Source organism: Chinchilla lanigera, unplaced genomic scaffold (genome assembly GCF_000276665.1).
Source record: "Chinchilla lanigera isolate Chin_1 unplaced genomic scaffold, ChiLan1.0 scaffold00037, whole genome shotgun sequence".
Taxonomy (NCBI): domain Eukaryota; kingdom Metazoa; phylum Chordata; class Mammalia; order Rodentia; family Chinchillidae; genus Chinchilla; species Chinchilla lanigera.
Window position 1 is genome coordinate 11083007 of NW_004955438.1, and position 20361 is coordinate 11103367.

The following is a 20361-nucleotide window of genomic DNA, read 5'->3' on the forward strand; positions in this document are numbered from 1 at the left end:
ATAGTTTAGAAGAATTAAGCTTTTGTGATTAGACATTTTTATATTATCTTCCAACAATAGCACATAAAGTTGCTTTTTAAACTAGAAGATACTAGACAAATATTCTACTATTTCAAAAAGTTAGAATTCCCAGTGCATTTCTTGAATTATAGGGCAACTTTTTGAAGTATATTTCACATAATTTTTCTCCAAATTTTGTTCTTGTTTGTTGGTTTTGTTTTAAATAAACTTGCTTTATAGATATTTTTTCACTATGCTTTGTTAAATTTACTATGGATGACGTTTGGGTTGCTTGTCTTTTAAACGGCTAATAAAACACAGAAGTGTAGAGCAGAGTTCTGGTTTGTTACAACGTAATTTTTCATTTGAACTAAAGAGCTTTATTAGAAATCATATATTCCTCTATTAAGTACAATTAAAACATTGAGATGACTTCACAGAAAATACTTCATGGTATGGCTTGACTGCGTCCCCCAGGTTCATCTGTGGGGAACTTCACCCCCAATGCAGTACTACTGGGAAGCGGGATGCTCAGGAGGCAGAGCCTTCAAAAGTGGATCAATGTTATTACCACATCTCAGGAGGGTGTTACACACACATACACACACACACATGGACACACACACACACACACACACACACGCCTTCTGCCAAAGACCACGCGGCAAAGCCCCTCAACCTGTGGCCCCCTCAACCTGCCTCCACAACCAGAAGATATGGTTTCAGGCATTATGTTACAGCAACACACACCAGGCTAATACTCTTTAAGTGTAACATTTTAAAACTTACAGATAAAAACCTACACATTTTATATTTTAATGTAAAAATGACTTTAGAACACACACACACACAAAAGCAAAATTATATCAGCCCATTGCCAATCAGTCTTTTTTTTTTTTTGGTTTGTTTTTTGGAGACAGTCTTGCACTGAACACACCATGTAGCCCAGGCTGGCCTCAAACTCATAGAGATCCTCCTGCCTCAGTCTCCGGAGTGCTGGGATTGCGAGCATGTGCCACCCGCTCGACTATGCTAATCAGTCTTTCGAGTAAGGCTTAATTGTATGAGTTTTTAAAATAAGCATGAGGTATTGACAAATTTCTGTCACTTTCAATCTCTTGCTTAGAATGCCTATACTGAGTAGTATATAATAATTCAATTCTACCAGAAATTAAGCTGATTACCTTTAGTACAGAACTGTAAAAAATTCTAATATAGTCTAAACAGACCATATTATAAGTTTTTGAAAAATACTAAGAATCATCCCTACACAATTACTTCCTCCATTTCTCCATTATGCCACAAAGACCAAAACTATGTGCATAAAACCCATTACAGTTCTACCATAAACAGTGGTTTCAGATTACTGCGTTTTATACTTTCTCCTTTGCCTTTCTGTCTGACTCACATGGGCTTACTCGTATTACATTATTTTAAGCCCTGTCTTCATTAAATTTGTTCTGGAAATAATTTTGTCACTTCTGGAGGGTATTTTTTACTTCTTTCAGACTATTTATTGGACTGCACTAATTATTCCAGTAAAATACCAAACCTTACCAAAATGCTTTGAGGACATTTTTAAAAATTAAGACATTAATAAATGTCATATAATTAACAAAAGATTTGTCTCATTTAGTAGTTCACTAATTTCAGGTGATCATTCATACATTTCCAGAATAGAAAAATTTGGATAGTCTCAGGATATGGAAGCAATTTGGCCTGTCATGTTATAAAAAATGAGCACCTGAATTGCTATTTCTCCCTCATTTGTTCAATACGCATCTGGTGAATAAGCAAATGGAAGGGGAAAGCCAGTTATCATCAAATCTGTACCAGCCTCATCAATATACCCAAAACCTAAGACTTGACAGATGCATATTCCCGCTAACCCAGTAATAATCTAGCCTTCTGAATTTCTTTGGCAGTGTAAATTTCCTCCAGACAGTGAACTCTGTAGATTTTTGCCGCACCAAGTTTTAAGTACAAATTTAAAATACACACGTACACTTAAATGTCCATAGTATTCATGTTTGACATGTGAAATAAACCACCATTTTTTTACAGCTTAAAATTAGCGTACCAGTTCAGTTAAAATTGCAGGTTCTTACACTGAGATCACGCTGTGTCTGTACTGCTCTACCCGTGCACAAAGCCAAGAGGTTTCACATATTTTGAATGGTCCTTTTATTTGACACACCATAAAGTCATTAAATAGAAGTTAAAGAATAATGACAAAAACACTTATCAAGACTTTCAGAAATTCGGAACTCTATATAAAACTTACTGTTACAAGTTCTACAGGTAGAAACGCAAACAGTTATTCCTTTCCTGTGTGCATTTGTACTTGTTTATGTTAAAGCTACACCTGAAAGCATATGATTACTATCCCTTTCTTAACCCATCAAAACATTGAAAAATGTTTAGATTTTTATCCCAGATTTTTGAAAACTAAGTATTTTAATTTTTCAGGTAAAGAGGACTAACCATTTGGTGGAAACCATGTGCAAGCAGACCTTAATTCTACTCATGGGTGACCTAGAGATACACTATCCTCAACACCATCTGACTTGCACTGCCGACCCCTCAGGTGGGTGCTGCAAACCTTACACTTCCAGCTTAGCCTGTACCTTCTTCCTCCACTTCAATCCCTGGACAATACTAAAGAAGACAGGAGAAGCAAGTGGCAAGAGGAAAGGTAGAGGAGTATTTTGCCAATTTACACTCCCTTACCTTGCCCCACATGAGAGGAGGTTTCACAAGCTGCACTGGTGCTCACTTCAAACTCCTCCCTGCCCCTTTCCCAGGGCTGAGATACTCGCATCTGTGAAAGTCTCCCCGGAAACGCTGGCCAATCTGACTTCAGTTGTTTCTGAGTCTCAGTTGCCAATGCCTGGCAGAAGCAGGGAGATTCATGCTCTGATCTCATCACCAGGGTAAAAAAAGGAAGAGGGAAATTTGCCCTCCATATTCTTGGGAGTACAAAATATCAAGGTGGTTCTGCACCACCACTACATTTCAGGCCCCCTGTGGCTTGTGTAACCTTTAGGGGGACAAACCAAGAAAGTTACAACTCAGAGTACCATTTCAATTCAGCACAGAAGTGAACTTTTATAGCAATTTTTTTTTTAATTTGGGAACTGCCTGAAATATACAGAAAATTATACCACTTGAACAATCCAAGGAGCTTTCAAATATTTTCCGAAGTCCACCCACCTCCAAACACACGAACTTTGAACTTTCTAATATTTCCTCTTTTCTCTGTAAGTAACTATAAATAATAGGCTAAATGAAGCCCTTGTATCCAGGGCTTTGAAAAACTTGTGTTGCTTTGATAAATGTTTTCTCAGGCCCCCCAAAATTTTTTGTTGTTGTTTTCTGAGACAAGGACTCGATATATACGACAGGCTGGCCTTGAACTCACTCAATAGCCCCAGACTGGCCTTGAATTCCCAGCCATCCTCCTGCCTCGGCTTTCTGAGTGCTAGGATTACAGGTATGTGTACCACCACACATGGGTCTTAGGCAGATTCTTGAGAGCTTGTTTGGAGGTTCTAGCAGGGGAGCACAGCTATTCATATACCCTTGACCAAGGAACGGTCCTCCTCTATCCCGGGTGGTGCGCAGCTTCAGGAAGGATGCACATGGAGCATTGAGGGAGGAAGGGGACACCTGCCTAGCCAGCCAGATCAGCCGAATCAACCCTGGCGATCAATGGGGTTAGATGTCGCAGCCAGATCGCCCTCACATCCTCAGATTCTAAATGCAGCATTCTCTCTACTTCCAAAATGTCTGTCCCTCAGCTCAAAAAGGAGCCTCTTGGAATTTAGATTCTTAGGTGTTTTTTAAGTAAAATTCCAACTGGGAAGGAATCATTTTAGCTATGCAGCTTTCTTGGTAGAAAGCAAATTCTCCTAAATTTGTATCCAGGAGAGTCTTTTAGAAGGTCTAACCGCCCCCTCCAAAAAAACTACTTCAGTCTACAGCTTTGAAAAAATTTACAATAGTAATTCCTGTTTCTATTTGTTCATACAAATCTTAAATAAACTTGTTCTTGATAAACTGCAGATGACCTCTAACGCACATTACGTAGCTGTATACTTTATGTACATACTCGCTTTGTCTTACTATTGTGAGCAGCAATGTATCAGCACATTTGAGATGACATTGGCCCTACCATGCTGCCACTGCAACAGTCTCCTCCCTCCTCGGTGTTTCAGGTTGGATATTTCTGTTTCTGGAAGTTTCTAAAAAGGAAGCACAGGTCCAGCTTGTTTTAATCATGCCAGGGTTTTTTTTTTTTTTTAAACACTAGATTCTACAGCTTCCTGAATGCTTCACAGTAGATGTTCCAGAAGAAAATAATTAATAGTGACTGTAGTTAATATCCCGGATTATATTTTAAAATGATCACTTTCTGTGCTCAAAATTATCACCTAGAAAATTTCAAGAAAGGACCACACTAATCAGAAAAACTGATACCAGAGATAATACCAAAGCTGATCAGTAGAAACACGGGTTTATAACCTACTTTTTGTGAAAATATACATTTTGGGGATTCTGATATGGAATTAATACGAAGGAACTAGAAGACACTAAGATACAAAGCACTGTATAAGGCTGGCAGGCAGTAACATCCTCAATTTGGACATGGTAAACCTATAGAACTTAACGTTCCACATAATTTGCTCTTGCGAATCACATTATTTCAAAGTCCAATACTGTAGATTTATTTTTACTTAGAAATCCTTTCAGATTCACTACCTGCAATTAAAAGTTTAAAATTACATGGTGCTTAGAAGTGATGTCAAATGTGACATTTTAAAAGTGACAGATTTAAACAGTATAATTTTGCCCTCTTAAAAATTTACTCAACAAATTTTTAAAACAGGAACACAAGTATATCATATATTACTCTTTAATTAGACTTTTCCTTTACAATATGTTCTTGTCAATGGTCACTTCAAAATGTAAGCCTATAAGGCATTTTTCAAAAACGTACCATTGGGAAACAAAAAGCTTCAGAAAAACTCTTGTCCTTTAAGTGGTGTGGAGATGGGAAATATTACTAGTTTAAAAACTTCTTTATTCTTCTGGGCAATGTTCTCCAAATATTTTCACTTGAGTCTATTATTCTTTAACCAGAAGTTTTAAGATAATTTTAGATTTAAAATTGGTATCTTATTCCTAGGTAAGAAGTATGCCCACTTTCAGTATTGCTTTGCATTAGAACTGTCCGAATTATCCCCCAGTGGCTGGTTGCTGGGTGGAGTTAAGTTGGCCCACCTACACGTAGGAAGTCCCGTCTCATGGCTGATGACGTGTATTTAGCTGCTATGATAGCGAGTTTAACTGCTCTCAGAAGGAAATGGGAATGGGAAACATGCTTTGAGTACTGTAATTTGGGGAAATAACCCTAGAAATGACATTCTAGAAGCTCTCCCTTGTGGGGAATGAGCCTCAGAATCCAGGGAGAGGAGACCGCTCCTCAGCTCCTGTACCAGCTCACCCTTGCCCGCTAACAGTAACTGAACAACACCATGTTAGCCCGGCCAAGACGATGCTCTCCCCGCTCCACTCAGCCTGGCTCTGCCCCATCGCTGGGCCCCACTGGGCTGGGGGCGAAGAGACTAACCACCTCAAACATCCCAGGGCTGAAGCCAGAGGATAAAGGGGGTAAACTCCAAGCACCGCCTGATACCACAGCCATGTCTGGTGGCCCCACAAATTTAGGCTGTGGAATTTGAAGAAGAGTTGAAACTATTTACTATTCCCTTCTTTCAATCAAAATAAAATAAAGCCTCTTCAAGGCTTCTTTGAATGGTAATATAAACCTCCATTTGTGGGGGGAAAAATGCAGGCTTCAGAGGAAGAACCGCAAGAAAACAGAGTCATTGACAGTGGGAGGCCCTGAGTTCCTGGGATAAGCCCTGGGCTTGGCCCCGTACCCTCAAGCCCCGCTCTCCATCCTGGTGTCTCTAATACTGCATTTCTGTGAAGACAAAGGCTTCCTGCTGTGCCGTCACACACTACTTCCCAGTCCTCATCGTCCCACGTACCCTTGTCCTCCTCCACAAGACACACCCCAGTTTCCACTGTTCTTGTCTCAAATAAAGCAAAACATACATTAAAACTCAGGTTTTGTTTTTAACGGAGAAAGTGCTTAAAACCATCCTATGCAATTGTTTTTCACCTCATTTTCAACCAGTAAAAGCAAACTCATTCAGGCTTACGAATAATACTGAAAAAACAGTGAATCTGATCTTCTTGCATTTTAAACAACTGTGCCTTCGTTCCCGACTTTTATTTACATTAACTGACTCAATTCGGTATCTTCATGAGTTGAGCTCTGTTTGGAAAATATAGAAGGTACAAATACATAGAATTTTTAGGATAAAAAAATTTCTGAATATAAAAATGCTTTCTATGTTTCAAAATAATACTTTCAGATTCTTCTTATAGTTTCAGCTTGATACCTAAACCATCGAGTACCCAAAGTTGTTTTTTTTTTAAAATAACAAAAGATAATAACATGGTTTTAAACACAACACTATACACGAATAACTCAATCTGCGGATCATCCCCACAGAAAGTTCACTTTGTCACTAAGAAAACCCCTAAATATTTTAGTCATAACATAAAATTCCATCATCAAAAACTAGCTTAGGATAGAAACCTATAGGCTTTAATGATTGCCAGAATTGTCCAGCACAGCTTCAGCACAATAGAATTGTCTAGAAAATACAATCTCCAAAATGTGTGTGCAAGTGCTGCAAATTGGACAGACGCAGGCAGGACAATGCCCTTGAAACCGAGTCCTCCACCTCCAGCACCTTCACCAGGTCCCAGATCCCCCCGCTTCAGCCTTGTGCTTGGTACATTTCCTCCAGTGCGCTGCGACTCATACCGCACCATTCCTGTCCCGATGGATTTCTGGTGTGATCAAGTATCGAGGAGAAGTGTAAGTTAGGCGAGCACTTTTTTTTTTTTAAGCTGTTAATGCTTCATACGATTGGGTCCCCATAGGAAGATGTGGGAGTTTAGATGAGCCTGGAGCTTTTCAGGAACTGAATGAGCACTTTGTACACAAACGTGTACTGGCAGAGGGTCTGGACCAGCATCATTCTCTGCCGCCTGAGCATGTCCAGCACTCTCGGGATGTCCAGCACCTAGGGGGAGAAAAACAGTGATGAGGGCAATGCTCTCCCCAGGGGAGAAAAAGGCTGATGGAGATCAGGTGCCCTAGCAAAAATCCGGTTAGGAGACGACAGTCTCTGTGTACCTTAGAACCTGCTATAACCCGTGACTGCTGGTGTCTTTAAGACATGAACAGAACATCCATGCAGATTGTTTCTTCAGCATTTCCTGAGTGTAGCTCTCTGACTTTGATTCTGTATAAATTTCCTTTTCTCGCCAGATACACCAAGATTCAATAGAAACTCACCTGCTAAGTACTATCGGAGTCTAGCTCAGCATTTCCCACAGAGATAGCAGCCCACACCAATCATCCCTGAAACAATACCTGAAAGGTATTCCAGGAAAAAGAGTTCTGAGCTCACACGTGAAAAACAGTCTTATTTACTGTATGAGGTCTCAAGTCCTTCATATGCCAATAGCGACTGAAAATCTCCAAGAAGACATCATCTTTTGCAGGAAACACAATAACACTCTGTAGCCACCACAGACCCAAGAAATGTGTCCCAAAGAGCTTGTAGGTGACTATGTCCCATTCCTTACCAGCCCGTTATTCTCCCCACCAAAAAAGGTCAGACTTAACACAGAAGTCACCACCTCATTGTGTTCCAGACAGGCGATCATGATCTCTGACAGAATGACCACACCAGTTCTTCCGACCCCGGCACTGCAGTGGACCAGCAGCGGGGGGTTGAGGCTTTTGGGTTCACTTGTACTATTTGTATGGCGCCGAACAGACTGGATCTCTTCGAGGTATGCTGTGAAAAATCAATGAAATAGAAAAATTACAGCATATCAGATGGACAACTCAATTTTTGTATTTTTGGCTGGGGATTTAGCTCAGTGGCACAGCACCTGACTGGCAAGCACGACGTCATGAGTTCGATTCCCGGGACCGGAAAAAACCAAAACAAAAAAAAAATTTTCGTATTTTTTCCATTGATTGAGAGAACTGCACATAAGAGCTCTGGGTGCCAGGCAATCCATCCTAGCCACTGACTGTGGTGGTGGCACCTCTACCTGGCCTCTACTTTCTCATCCCCAAAATGGCCTGCAGGGACACACTCTGAGGGTTGGTGGGGACGCTACACTTGCTGTCAAACTGTATCTTTAAAATGTCCCCTGGAAAGCCCCTCGAAAGCATTGATAGTCTTTATTTTAAAGCAAGTCTAAAGTTTATATGAACAACAAGAAGTATTTGAGAAACAAAGTCTTCTCTGGCCGGAGGAGGCTGTCCTGGAAAGGAAGACACTTACACAGAAAGCCCTTGAGGTCCTCGGGACAGCCGTGCTCAGGCCAGTCTGTGTACTGGAGATGCCAAACTGTCCTCTCCTGCCCCGTGAGAAGATGCTTCATCTTCAAGCCCGTGGTGGCATAGCAGCCGGAGTCCGTGCGGAAGCGGGTTGTGATCTTAAACCTCCCATAGGTGACGGTGTTGTGTCTGGAACCAAGTCGTGGCCAGTACCTAAAGCTCTTCTCCCTTCCACCCTCCTGTGAAAGACAAGCATGGTTCAATAACAGCAGGTGATCCACTCACGGGCGGCGAATCCGAAACTCAGAACCACTCAGAACCCCACCCTGCCTTTGCTCCAAAGGTCAGTATTCTATGTGATTAACATGAACCGTTCTTCGGAGGCTGAGAAAATCAGCTGACAGAAACAAGCACTTACCTCTTCTGCTGTCACCATCGCTATAATTGAAATTCCCTGTTCCCACACCATCTGCCAAAAATCCTGACAGGTATTTTGTAATGGTCCCTGCGTGGCAATATAATCCCACTCAATTCCACCGACAGAGACCTGGAATTAGAAAAGGTTAAAAAAATCACGCTGTGTCTGTGTGTCTCTGTGTGTAGAATATATGTGTGAATCTGTGTATGTGGTTGTGGTAGTACTAAAAAAAGTGAAATGGATTATATAGCAGAGTAAGAACAGGCTTAAATTTTTTTTTTCAAGGCACATACTTCAATAATTTAGTATCAGAAGTATGGACACAAAAGGCCCAAATACAATGTTTTGTTTTGTTTTGTTTTTTTGCTTTATTTTGTTGTGTTTTTTGAGGCAAGGTCTCACTATGCAGTTCAGGCTTATCTTGAGCTCACTTCATAGCCCAGGCTGGCCTCGAACTCACAATGATCCTCCTGCCTCAGCCTCCCAAGTGCTGGGATTACAGGCGTGCACCACCACGCCCGGCTGGCCCAAATACAATGAAGGAACACATTCCCCCATTAACACCAAAGACAATGCTCTTTTAACACATGCTTGTTGATTGGGATGAGGGTTTTATAAAGTTCGCTACTGAAAAAAATAATGCAGTGAGTCTCATCACAGCCAATATCCTTATACAATCTAGATGTGAAACAAATATTTATAAGGCCTCAAACAGTTTAGAACAGGTTTAAATCTTCATCTTTTCCTTGCCAATATTATATCCACTATTGACATTCTTATGTATTGTATACTGTGAATTCACGTAACACCTATGTGACCTAGGACAATCGAACAACCCCAAGTCTCAGTTCTTCTCTATAAAATGTAAATATTGCCTACCCTCATAGAGTTGTCATGAAGACGGAGTTGATATATATGGTTCCTGGCACATAACAAGCACCTCTTTATTGCTGTGATGGTTCCTCTTATGAAAGTAATATAGACTTTACAGTACCCCAAATTTCAAACACAATTCCCTCCATGAAGTAGTAAATATGACAGAAAAGGGGTTGACAATTAAAGCCAAACCCTCAGTTAAACCTCAGATCTTTAGGGAAAAAGAAGTCTTCCTACTCAAGATGGCCTCACTTCTGAACTTTTTTTTTTGAGACAGGTCTTGCTATGTAGTTCAGGCTGGCCTAGACTCACTCTATAGCTTAGACTGGCCTTAAGCTCACCACGATGCTCCTGCCTCAGCTTCCCAGGTGCTGGGATTACAGATGCATGTTACCACCCCCGGCACACCTGTGAACTTCTAAGTCAAGACAACTTTCTGTAATGTACAAGTTTTCAGGTAAGACTTAACATCCTTGGGGGACAGTCTAACACAACAAGGTAATGACTGAATATGCAGTTTAGAAGCCTGGCTTAAATTTCGACTTCACTGACATGTAGTGAAGACAATAACTATATTCTGAGTGTCTATTAAACCTCAAGCCCTATGCAATCCCTGTTCCCCACATGCTCTCATCTACCACTGCCAGCCCCAGTCCAACTGCACATCCTCCCACTGAATACCCTCGGGTGGCAGACAGGTGGCTGTGCAGGTTATACGACAGTCAAAACCTATGGCGGTAAAGGTATTATGATTGTTTACTAAAGGACGAGCCAACTGAGGTCTCACAGCTGGGGAGTGAGGTATCTAGGCACTGTCTCCATCCAACTCTGAAACTCATCCTTCCCTTGATTCTTCAGGTGGCCGCTAATATCACTACAGAGCCTCAGCATTATTCCATTGTTATCTATTCAGTCAAATGTTTGGCTGATATCCAAACATAAAGAAGACAGAACAGTACATGCATAGATTCTGCAAACCCGCTGAGGGGTACTAGCAAGCACACAGAGATTGTCTGGTCTTGAGAAAGCCTCAGGTTGCAGGCGGCTCTCTTATCAAGCAGGAGTTGCAAGCTGAAGAAAACGTGGGAATGAAGAAAATCAACACTAAATCATCGACACTTCCGTATTTGCCCCCCAGACGGAGAGTTCTTCTTTCCAAAGTAAAGAAGCCAGTCTAACTGGCAAGAACGAAGGGACATGATGAAGACCGAACATCTGGCTTTATTCAGCCACCTGTTGTGAACAATCCCCTTTTCTATTTCAATGAAGGTCACATTACCCCAGATAAATGGCATCAGACTGCTTCTAGGGAAAAGGAAGTCCCTCAAAGAACAAAGTGATATTTAAAAATGATCACAGAGAGGAGGCAAAGGGAACAGGTGGCACGTTCAGAAATGAAAGCTTTTGTGAGCACCATCAAAGAGCCCAGATGTCTTCGTTACAGAAAAGCACTGGCGGGTATGTGAAGAGGAAACACCAGCAGTTCAGCATCTCCCATAAGAACTTCTCTGCGTCCACTCCAGCCCTTTTTATTCCCTGTCACATGTGAAGCCAAAAAGAATTTAGGAGCTAGAAGGAGGCCTTCAGATTTAGAAGAATGAAGTTCTAAATAAAGTGCTCCCTAAGTCCTGGTGACAGTGTCGGGCCAGGGTGGTTTTCCATATGGAGACATGGACAGGTGTCTGCCTCTGTCTGACAAACACTTTACGTGGTGCTAAAGTTTGGAGTCTCCAGATTCTAGTATAGTTGTCACAATGGTTTAACTGGGGTGTTTGCAGAACACAGATAAGAATACAATTCTTACCCCAAACTGCACGTGCTATTTACTGTGCTGCATGGGGCCCTCACCTTAATATGTGATGCGTTGATGTAGCCAGTATTGTTCTCCTTGGTGGGGACCAACTCCACTCTCGCGTCATCATAGGGAAGGACATCTTGGAATCTATTTCTTTCTGCGTTTTCAGGGAGTCGGGCTGTCGTGCACTCCCCGTCAACTAGCCGTTTTTTAAGAATTCTTTCATATTCTGTGAATACCATTCCCTGTTCTAACCGCTGTTCCAGCACTTTACACTATAAAACAGAATATGTGGAATACAATGAATATAGTTATGTCAGTGCTGTATTTTTTTTTTTGGGGGGGGGGGTTTCTCTGGTACCGGGAACCGAACTCACGACCTTGCACTTGCCAGGCAGGTGCTTTTGCCGCTGAGCTAAATCCCCAGCCCCAGTGCTGTATTTTGACTATACATTTAAAATCTTGTCCTCTGCTTCAAATCCAGCATTGTCTAATACTGAAAATTCTACATGAAACAAAAGTTAAAATTTTAGCAAGCCATAACGAGAGTTGAAAGAACAAATATTGTAACTTTGTTGGTAAGACATATAAAGCAAAATTCTGTTTAAAGTTATAAACTGGCCTGAAGTAATTTGTTGAATTTTTTTTCTCTAGGTCAATGTTCATTTTGTGACCCTTAAGAAAGAGATTCTGCAGGTGAGCAGTACTGTATGCTTCAGAGTAGGATAACCATTTCTAACATCTATAAAAATTCCATTTTGTAATAAATGATACATATCAAGTACTGTAAACAGTAGTAAACTGGGAGCTACCTCTAGATCGAGTTGTAAAGAAATTCACGCTATCTGACTTGTATAATAAAACTGAACTGAAAATATACCTTACTCACAAAAATGTTCTGAAAACTCTGGTAACTACTCTCAAGATAAATTTTCGATATGACACAACAGTCAGTGTCTGTGTTCCTTCTTCTGTGTATACATACACATTTACATACATTCACTTGAAGGCCATCATAAACCAAGACTGCCCCAAGCAGCCAGCAGAAGACAAAAAAGAACATAAAGAAACAAGAAATAAACATCCACGCCTGAAATTATTAAGACATTAGCTAAACATGCGCTCCCATTCTGTGGCTCAGATTATAAAATTCCTTAATATTCATTCCTGATTATTACAGTTTGCTAGAAAAGTCACTAAATCCTCATAAAGACATTTTTGTAGTGTCTACTAACTGTCCCTGAAAAGCCGCAAAGCCAGGGTGCCCCTCACATACATACCCTCTCATCATTCGTCGCTCTGGTGGACACTTCCTTCCCTTCATCGGGCAGAGGCAGTCGAGACAGGGAGAGTCCATTGAGGGCAGCCAACTTAAGAGGGCCGACTTTTTTTGCATCTACTCGAGTCTTTTTCATTCCCTGTGAAAATATCTACATGTATATATGAAATGCACACAGACGCGATCCTTTCAAAAGAAATTTCAGTGGGCTAAAGACTGGAAACAAAAAGTGTCCTCCTTTGCCAAGCACCACAAGACAGACTCCACTGCTCTGCGCATCACTTGTTTAATAAACATTAGGAGAAAGGCATTCCTTTCAAGGCCAAAGCGCTGATAAGTCTTCCAGATAGAAGGTTTTGAAACTCACTTGGTTACAAGGCTCTGATGCAATGAAAGGTGAGGCTCCAGGCAGGCAGCATTCCTTCACAGAACTCCCAAATTTCAAAACATGACACACAAAAGCAGCTGCAGTCCACAAAGACGACTTTAAAATATGATCATTTCATTCTAGTATGTTTTTTCTAAATATTTCTAAAATATAAGGATATAAAACTTTCTTTAAAATTAAATGCTTTCTGTGGCAGCTCATTTTGAGCATTGCCTTTCCACACTGTTCAACATTTTACGGCAGAATTGGGTGGTTTGGGTTGGCTCATTACGCTCCTCAGAATGGCCGCATTTGTAAGTCAGGAAAATAAAACAGGGCTGAAATCTCCATCAAGAGCACAGCATGCAGGGCTGGGGATTTAACTCAGCGGCACAGCGCCTGCCTGGCAAGCGCGAGGTCATAAGTTCAATTCCCGGTACCGGAAAAAAAAAAAAAGGACAGCATGCATAAGAGAGCACCAACAGAATTCTGTCTTTTGCAAACTAATGTTTCCTAAAGTTAGGGATTTCTGTTTGACAATAAAGTTGATTGACAGGGAGTCAATCACATGCCCCTCAGAACAAAAAGTACTCTACAAAAGCAAAAAAAAAATTTTAACATAAGCAGATATTAATAAATATTTTAAAAACTATTCTCACATCTATGAAAAAAATAAAGCAACTTGAGCACATAACGTCACATGAAATAAATCAGACACACAAACTTAAATATCACAGCATCTGCTATAGTTATTATTAAACCTAATGATTTTCTTCTCTATAGCAAACAAGTCTAAGAATACTAAGTCTCCTTAGATGTTCTATACCTCCTTGGAAGCCCTAATATTATAATGAATAGCTCAATTTCAAAGAAATGGTTTTCTTTGTTCTCAGTTTTACTCAAGTTCTATATGCACACCAAAAGCCACAAAACTCCAGGATCAATAAAATAGAGATTTCAAAAAAAGAAAGGCGTTTTGTTTGTTTGTTTTTGTCTTTTTGAGACAGGGTCTCACTATGCAGTTCAGGCAGCTCTTGAACTCACTTTGTAGCCCAGGCTGACCTTGAATTTGCAACGATCCTCCTGCCTCAGCCTCCCGAATGCTGGGATTACAGGCATGTGCCACCGCACCCAGCAGTATTTTGTTGAGGTTACCAACAAAAAAAGCAGTAAGGTTGCTACTGTTATTGGAGATTTTGACTGGTACCTAACTCAAAAAGTTAACTGCAATAACCTTTAATTTTATGATTCACATTTTATCATGAGCTTCCCACATGAAATCTGGACTAGGAATTGGTAGAATCCTGGGTTGAACTCCAGCCTCTAGTATCCTTTACAGAAGTCACCTTCTCATCTAAGTCTCATCTAGATAGAAACAGAGAGATCCACAGAGACATACAACTTAAAGGTCCTGATTTGGCTAAAATTTCATGATTATAATGTACACAAAACACAGTGGTGTGCTGGCCATGTTAAACAGCTGGCTTCTGCAGGAAAAAGTTCTCAGTCACATTTGTCAGTTTTCATGGTGTAAATACTTCCATCACAGCCCACTGCAAACTGCCAATGTGCCATCAGCTGGCTAGCAAGATTCCTGAAAATGTAACAGTCAGCTCCTGCCAGCCCGCATACGCTCACTCCAGCACTCAGCTGCCTGAAAATGACTCGCAACACCCCACGCTGACACGCTGGATAAAGGCGAGTGGCTATCAGGTCAGTTCACAGGTCAGTCAGTGGAAAAAGTCAGAACAAGCTGGGAAAACCCCTTTGTGAGTACTTAGGGTACAAGTACATGGTTTTAAATGCACAGCCTGCACGGTTACGTCTTCTGGGTAAGCCACAGCACAAGGCTACAGGGCACATCGGGGAGAAAGTCTTTATGTAGATGTAGGAGCACCCAAATCAGTCTGCCTTTGAGATAGCAAGGAAGCCCATGGAGTAGAGGGATGGGCAGAGAATTCTGGTCCGTTCCTTCTTATCTGCAATCCATCTCCCATTTTTAATACTGAACCTCTTTAACTTTAATTCACATCAGTATGTTTAAATTACGGCAGCCGTGTGTTACCGTGCAGGGATCCCAGATTTAGCCAGGGGTTGGTTCTGAAGTCTTGGGAAGTCCGTGAGTGAAGCATATGATGCAACCTGATCAGGTCACACTGGCTGGCGCTTTTGCTGCCACAGGACCTCGTTCTATTTCTCTAGCAACTTTCTGGCGTCCTTTTATTCACAAATGAGACACCTGAGTCACGGGGAGACTAAGAAGTTTCCTCAAAGTCACAAAACTGCCTTCTTTTTATACAAGAATGTGTCAAAACAATCAACAAAAATCTCCCCATACAAAAACTTATGCTAAGTCATTTAAATAAGAAAGTTAACTTTTCCACGCCTAACCTCATGTGGGACTTCATGCTACAGGGCAAGAGGGCAGAGCAGAGGTGACTGTCCTCAGATTGCAGACGCGGAAGCTGAGGTTTAATGCATGAAGGGTTCTGGCCATGAGTAGAAAATTAATAAATGGCAGAACCCAGACGGAGACCCAAGGCTTTTAACTCTTAGGACTTTACTCTTCCCCTTGACCGAAGCTGCTATATTGAAAAAATGTTTTTATGTACAAAGAAGGGAGCCAGAATACAATAATCCAAGTACATGATTTTATTAACATCATAGATCTTAAAAGTTAGTGAGAGAGAAATTTAAAGAGAATCAAACTGATCAGTCTTCAGATTCACCTGAACTTGCCAAGCCCCCTTCAAAACATAGAGGGATAAAATACTGGGCGTACTTAGAACCATTATCATTGGGAAGAAGTACTTGGGCCACACATCAAGACAGTGGCCAGTTCTTCACAGAATATAAGACCCTGTCCCGCCGCCCAAGTACCCAGGCAGAGTAACTCTGTAAGCCCCACGCCCTGTTCCCACCCTAACTGGCTCCTCAGCCTGCATCCTTGACCTTGGTCCACCTGAGGCACCGGTTTGTACTATTCAGTTAAAGAGTTACCCTCAGGAAAAGTTAAAAAGGAAACGCAAACCCTAACTTGGGTTTTAAAAAAAGCATTTCTCTTATATGAGAAACCCAAACTATAAACACAGAGCAATATAACAGGCAGATCATAGCAAACAGGGAAACATCTTCTGCAAAAGGGAAGGGGACCAAGAGAGGGAGCCAGGGGAGAAGGAGAAGGGCCGAGAGAAGAGAGGAAAGGGATGGAACAGAATAAAGACGGGCTATGTACGTGTGCCAACTGCCCACAAGGAACGCACTACAGCAACCGGGTATTCAAAAAAACCTGCAAGTTGGAAAAAAAAAAAATCCATGGCAGTTTCGTAAGTGGTTTCTGTCTACGTACAGTGCTCCATTTCATAAGTACTATGATATTGTGCGAGCTTTTTCCTGCCCATCAAGATGTTTTAATATTGTGTGAGTTTTTCTTGCCTATCAAGATGATGCTGCACCTCCAAGCACCTCCTAACTAGGCCAGAAGCAGACGGGAAATGGTCCGGCAGGTCTGAGCACGCTGACTAGCAGAGACCGGCAGGAGAGAGTCCTCCTCCTGGCCAGGGAGACAAAGTGTGGGCTGGGACGAGCCGGCCCTGGCTCAATGCAGTAAGATGACTGGGAGTGGACAGGCTTCAGGACAGGACCACAGATTCTTAGCCAAAGGTCCAGAAGCCAACAAGCTTCAGCCAAACAGAAAGAGAGGCTTCAGCAAGCAACTGCTACTTAGTAAAAGATCATATACAGTGCACTGCACCTTCATGCACCGCAGCGCGGAGCAGAATCAACTACAGAGATCACAAGCCAGCTCAGGCGCTCGCTAGTTGTGCGACCTTGGGAAAGTTACTTCCTATCTCGGGGTCTATTTCTTTATTTGCAAACTGGGCATAACAATAGGCTTCTTGTAAATCGGACACAGCAAAGTAGGGGAAGCAATCAGTACATGGTAAATGGTTTGAAAACAGCAACTAGACACGATGTCATCAGGCCCTTTCACATTCTGTTTCAAATAAGTAAGAAGTGCTTCATTTTTATTTATATACCAAACAGTAAAGAGCTGCTATTTCTACAAGGGGCTTTCCTTGAACTCTTAGTTTACTTAATCTTTCTTTTAAAAGGGACCAGGAGCTCTGTGGGTTCTGCTTTCATGAAGTGCCACCTTCCCCACCCAGAATCACTCTCCATTCCTCAGAGCTCATGGCTAAGATATTCAAGCTACATCCAGAGGCCCTGGCCTTAAAAATTCACACAATTGGGAAAGCTGCCTTGGATGCTGCAGACGTCACTGCAGCAAACGGAACAAACCCAGCCCCGCGCTGCATCACCACACAGTGTTTTTAATGAGTGGTCAGCTCGCGCATCTTGGCTGAAGTCATCAACTCTTTTCCTTAACACGGCATTACTGCAACATTCCGTCTTCCCATGCAGTCGCACAGAACATTTGCATTCGATTTATCATTTCTGGCAAAACTACTGAAGTTCTAATCAGCCCCCTATAATTTCCATATAGAAACTTAAATGTGTTCACAAAGTAAGATAACAAAGGCACCATACAAGGAAATAGGATGAAAAATGTTAAACAAATGTTAAAAAAGAAAAAAGCTGAGAAACATCAGAAGCAACAAAGGCGAAAGGAGGGACACACAGGACAGGCTAGGGGGAGCTCTGGTCCGGGCGCTGGCGGCACCCTGCTGCTGCAGGGACACTTACCCCCAGTGGCGGGAGCCCTTCCACGATGTTCTTCTTCCCGGAGAGCAGGTCTGACACCGGCCTCTTCTTCAGAGAGTCCCTCCTGGCCCGGTATCGCCCCGACGTGGTGAGGTCGGACTCGGACATGGAGGGCGTCAGCAGCCCCTCTCTTCGGGGGTGCTGTGCTTCCACAATCACATGGGCAGGGTTCCCATCCCTCGCCCTCTTCTCGGCCTCGGGGAGGTGGGCCTTGGGCTCGAGAATGTGCAAAGGGCCGGAGGCAACGGCGGCACAGGGGTGGCTGCGCTGGGGCAGCTCCTGGGCGTAGGCGCCCATTAGCCGGGGCTGGGGCTGCGCGGTGAGCAAGGCTGGCACTTTGGGGTCCTCCTCAAACTCCTCCTCTTCCTCCTCCTCCTCCTCCTCACTGCTGTGGATCAGCATGGTGGCGTCCGAAAGAGACTTCTTGTGGCCGTACCTCCCGCCACCGTCGGGCTCCTCGGCCTCGTCCTGCTGGGCCCTGTCGCCACCGCAGACGCTGGGCTGGGCCCCGGCCAGGAGCGCGCACGCGGCGGGGGCCCCCGGGGCCGCGTCCGCAGCCGAGGCCGACAGCGTGCGCTCCTTGAGCCGCAGCCCGTCCAGGCCGTGCGCCAGCCCCGCCAGCTCGATGCTGTTGCGCTTCTGCAGCTGCGCGCGGCGCGCGGCGGTGAGCGGCTCGCTGACCTCCTGCAGCGAGTGCGCCACGGGCAGGCTGTCCTCCTGGAAGGTCTGCACCGAGTGGTGCACGCGCCGCGTGATCAGGTCCGGGTTGCTGCTGCTGATGTACAGGTGGCGGGACAGGTCCGGGGTGCTGTTGGCCGGCCGCGGGTAGGGGTGGGGGTAGGGCGGCGGCGGGCGGTACACCTGCGTGCGCATGATGTTGGGCGCCGGGTAGTCCTGGGCCTGCAGCTGCTGCACGTTGGTCAGCTCGGGCACGCTGACCGCGCCCACCACCGGCCGCCGCTCGGCCGGGTAGGGGTAGGGAGACTGGCTGTGGAAACTGTAGTTCAGGTTGAAGGCGTAGTGCGCCGACTGCGGGGAGGCGAAGTGCGCGTGCTCGCGGATCTCGGGCTGGCTGTAGACCAGCGCGTCGGGCCTGCTGTACGCGTAGGAGTTGCCGATGTTGAGGTTTCTCAGCGAGTGGCTCTGCCTCTCCGCGTGCGCCATGCCTCTGTTGAGCTGCTTCATCACAGTCTCGTAGTCTGGGGTCGGCCGGTAGGAAGGGGGGATCAGGGCGCTGTGGCGATGCGAGGGGACGTAGTCGGGCCTCATGACGTCACTCCCGGTGATGCTCGGGTTGGAGGACATGGGGGAGGGCTGCAGGTAGGGCTGCGGGTTGTTCAGGGAGGTGGTGCTGTGCGCGCTGTAGACGCTGCCGTTCCGCATTCGGCCGCTGACGTCCATCTGGGCTCTATCCAAACTTGTCTGGGAGTGACAATAATAGCCGTTGTGGTTGGGCACAAAGAGGTTATCTGGAAAAAAGTTTTCAAATGTACTTTAAAAGGAGATTGGGCCGGGAATATAGCTCAGCGGTACAAGCGCCTGCCTGGCAAGCACAAGGTCCCGAGTTCGATTCCCGGTACCCAAAAATAAATTAATTAATTAATTAATTTTAAAAAGGAGATTTTCTTAATGTATTAAATTGGGCTGTTTACTTTAGGCAGATATTGAGAAAGGCCCTGAATTTGGATGGCATTTTCAACACAGCCTGTAAGACACAGCCTGTAAAACTCCTTGCGAAAATGAACCGGCTGTACTCAGGCTCCCTGAGGGACCGCGGGAACCTCGGCTCCCCATCTACAGGATGAGGCAGGCTCTGTCTGCTGTACGGCTGGGGTTCGGGATCGGGGACCTGATAAGGACAGGCCTAATCTAACTCCAGTGTTGAGTGTCACCGTGTGGGAAAAGAAAGTTAAAAACCCCTACCTTTTCTAAAAGTTAAAAACCCCTACTTCACTGGAGATACAAAACTGACTTTTTGGAACTCTGCAGAACTTGAGGCAGGGATATCGCTCATGGTCCAGAGCAGTAACTCCGCTGCCTCTCCCCGGACTGTGGCCTGCTGATGCTGAGCTAGTTCACGCTGTCTATAAACACTCCTTTAACTGCATTTTAGACTGCCAGAGTGAAGGCAAAACTTCCATATGAAAGGACAACAGTGAGAGGGGTGTGAGCTTCTCCAGTCCAAAGTGTCTCCAATAGCTACGCACCCTGCTAGGGGCCCAGAAGCCAAGAAGGACGAGGCTAAGGGCAACCTACCGCTCGCCCTAGCCCCACATCTCAGCGAGGCTTGGGGCCAGGGCTCACAGGATCAGGTTAATTTTGCAGTGCTGGATGTGTGTTCCTGTCCCATGTTTCTTCCAGCTAATCCGGAGTCACCTGAATCTCTTTACTAATGACTGTGACTTCCAACACTTCAAAGAAAACTCAACAACCCCACAGGAGCTATGCACTCAAGGGG

At 43.9% G+C, this 20361-nt stretch overlaps 1 protein-coding gene across 5 annotated transcripts in view; it reads right to left on the reverse strand.

The window, feature by feature from the left end:
* Positions 1-4899: 4899 nt before the first annotated feature.
* The window catches only part of Ptpn21 (protein tyrosine phosphatase, non-receptor type 21), a 74687-nt gene continuing 59225 nt past the window's right edge, over positions 4900-20361 (reverse strand). For all 5 annotated transcript variants that reach the window (XM_013517165.1, XM_013517164.1, XM_005390257.2 and 2 more), the window contains 7 exons: positions 17886-19372; positions 12813-12950; positions 11586-11807; positions 8862-8990; positions 8448-8682; positions 7789-7949; positions 4900-7166 (listed from right to left, as the gene is read on the reverse strand). In XM_013517165.1, coding sequence (XP_013372619.1) covers positions 7038-7166; positions 7789-7949; positions 8448-8682; positions 8862-8990; positions 11586-11807; positions 12813-12950; positions 17886-19372 — 2501 coding nt within the window. In that variant the 3' untranslated portion in view covers positions 4900-7037. The remainder of the gene's footprint in view (positions 7167-7788; positions 7950-8447; positions 8683-8861; positions 8991-11585; positions 11808-12812; positions 12951-17885; positions 19373-20361) is intronic.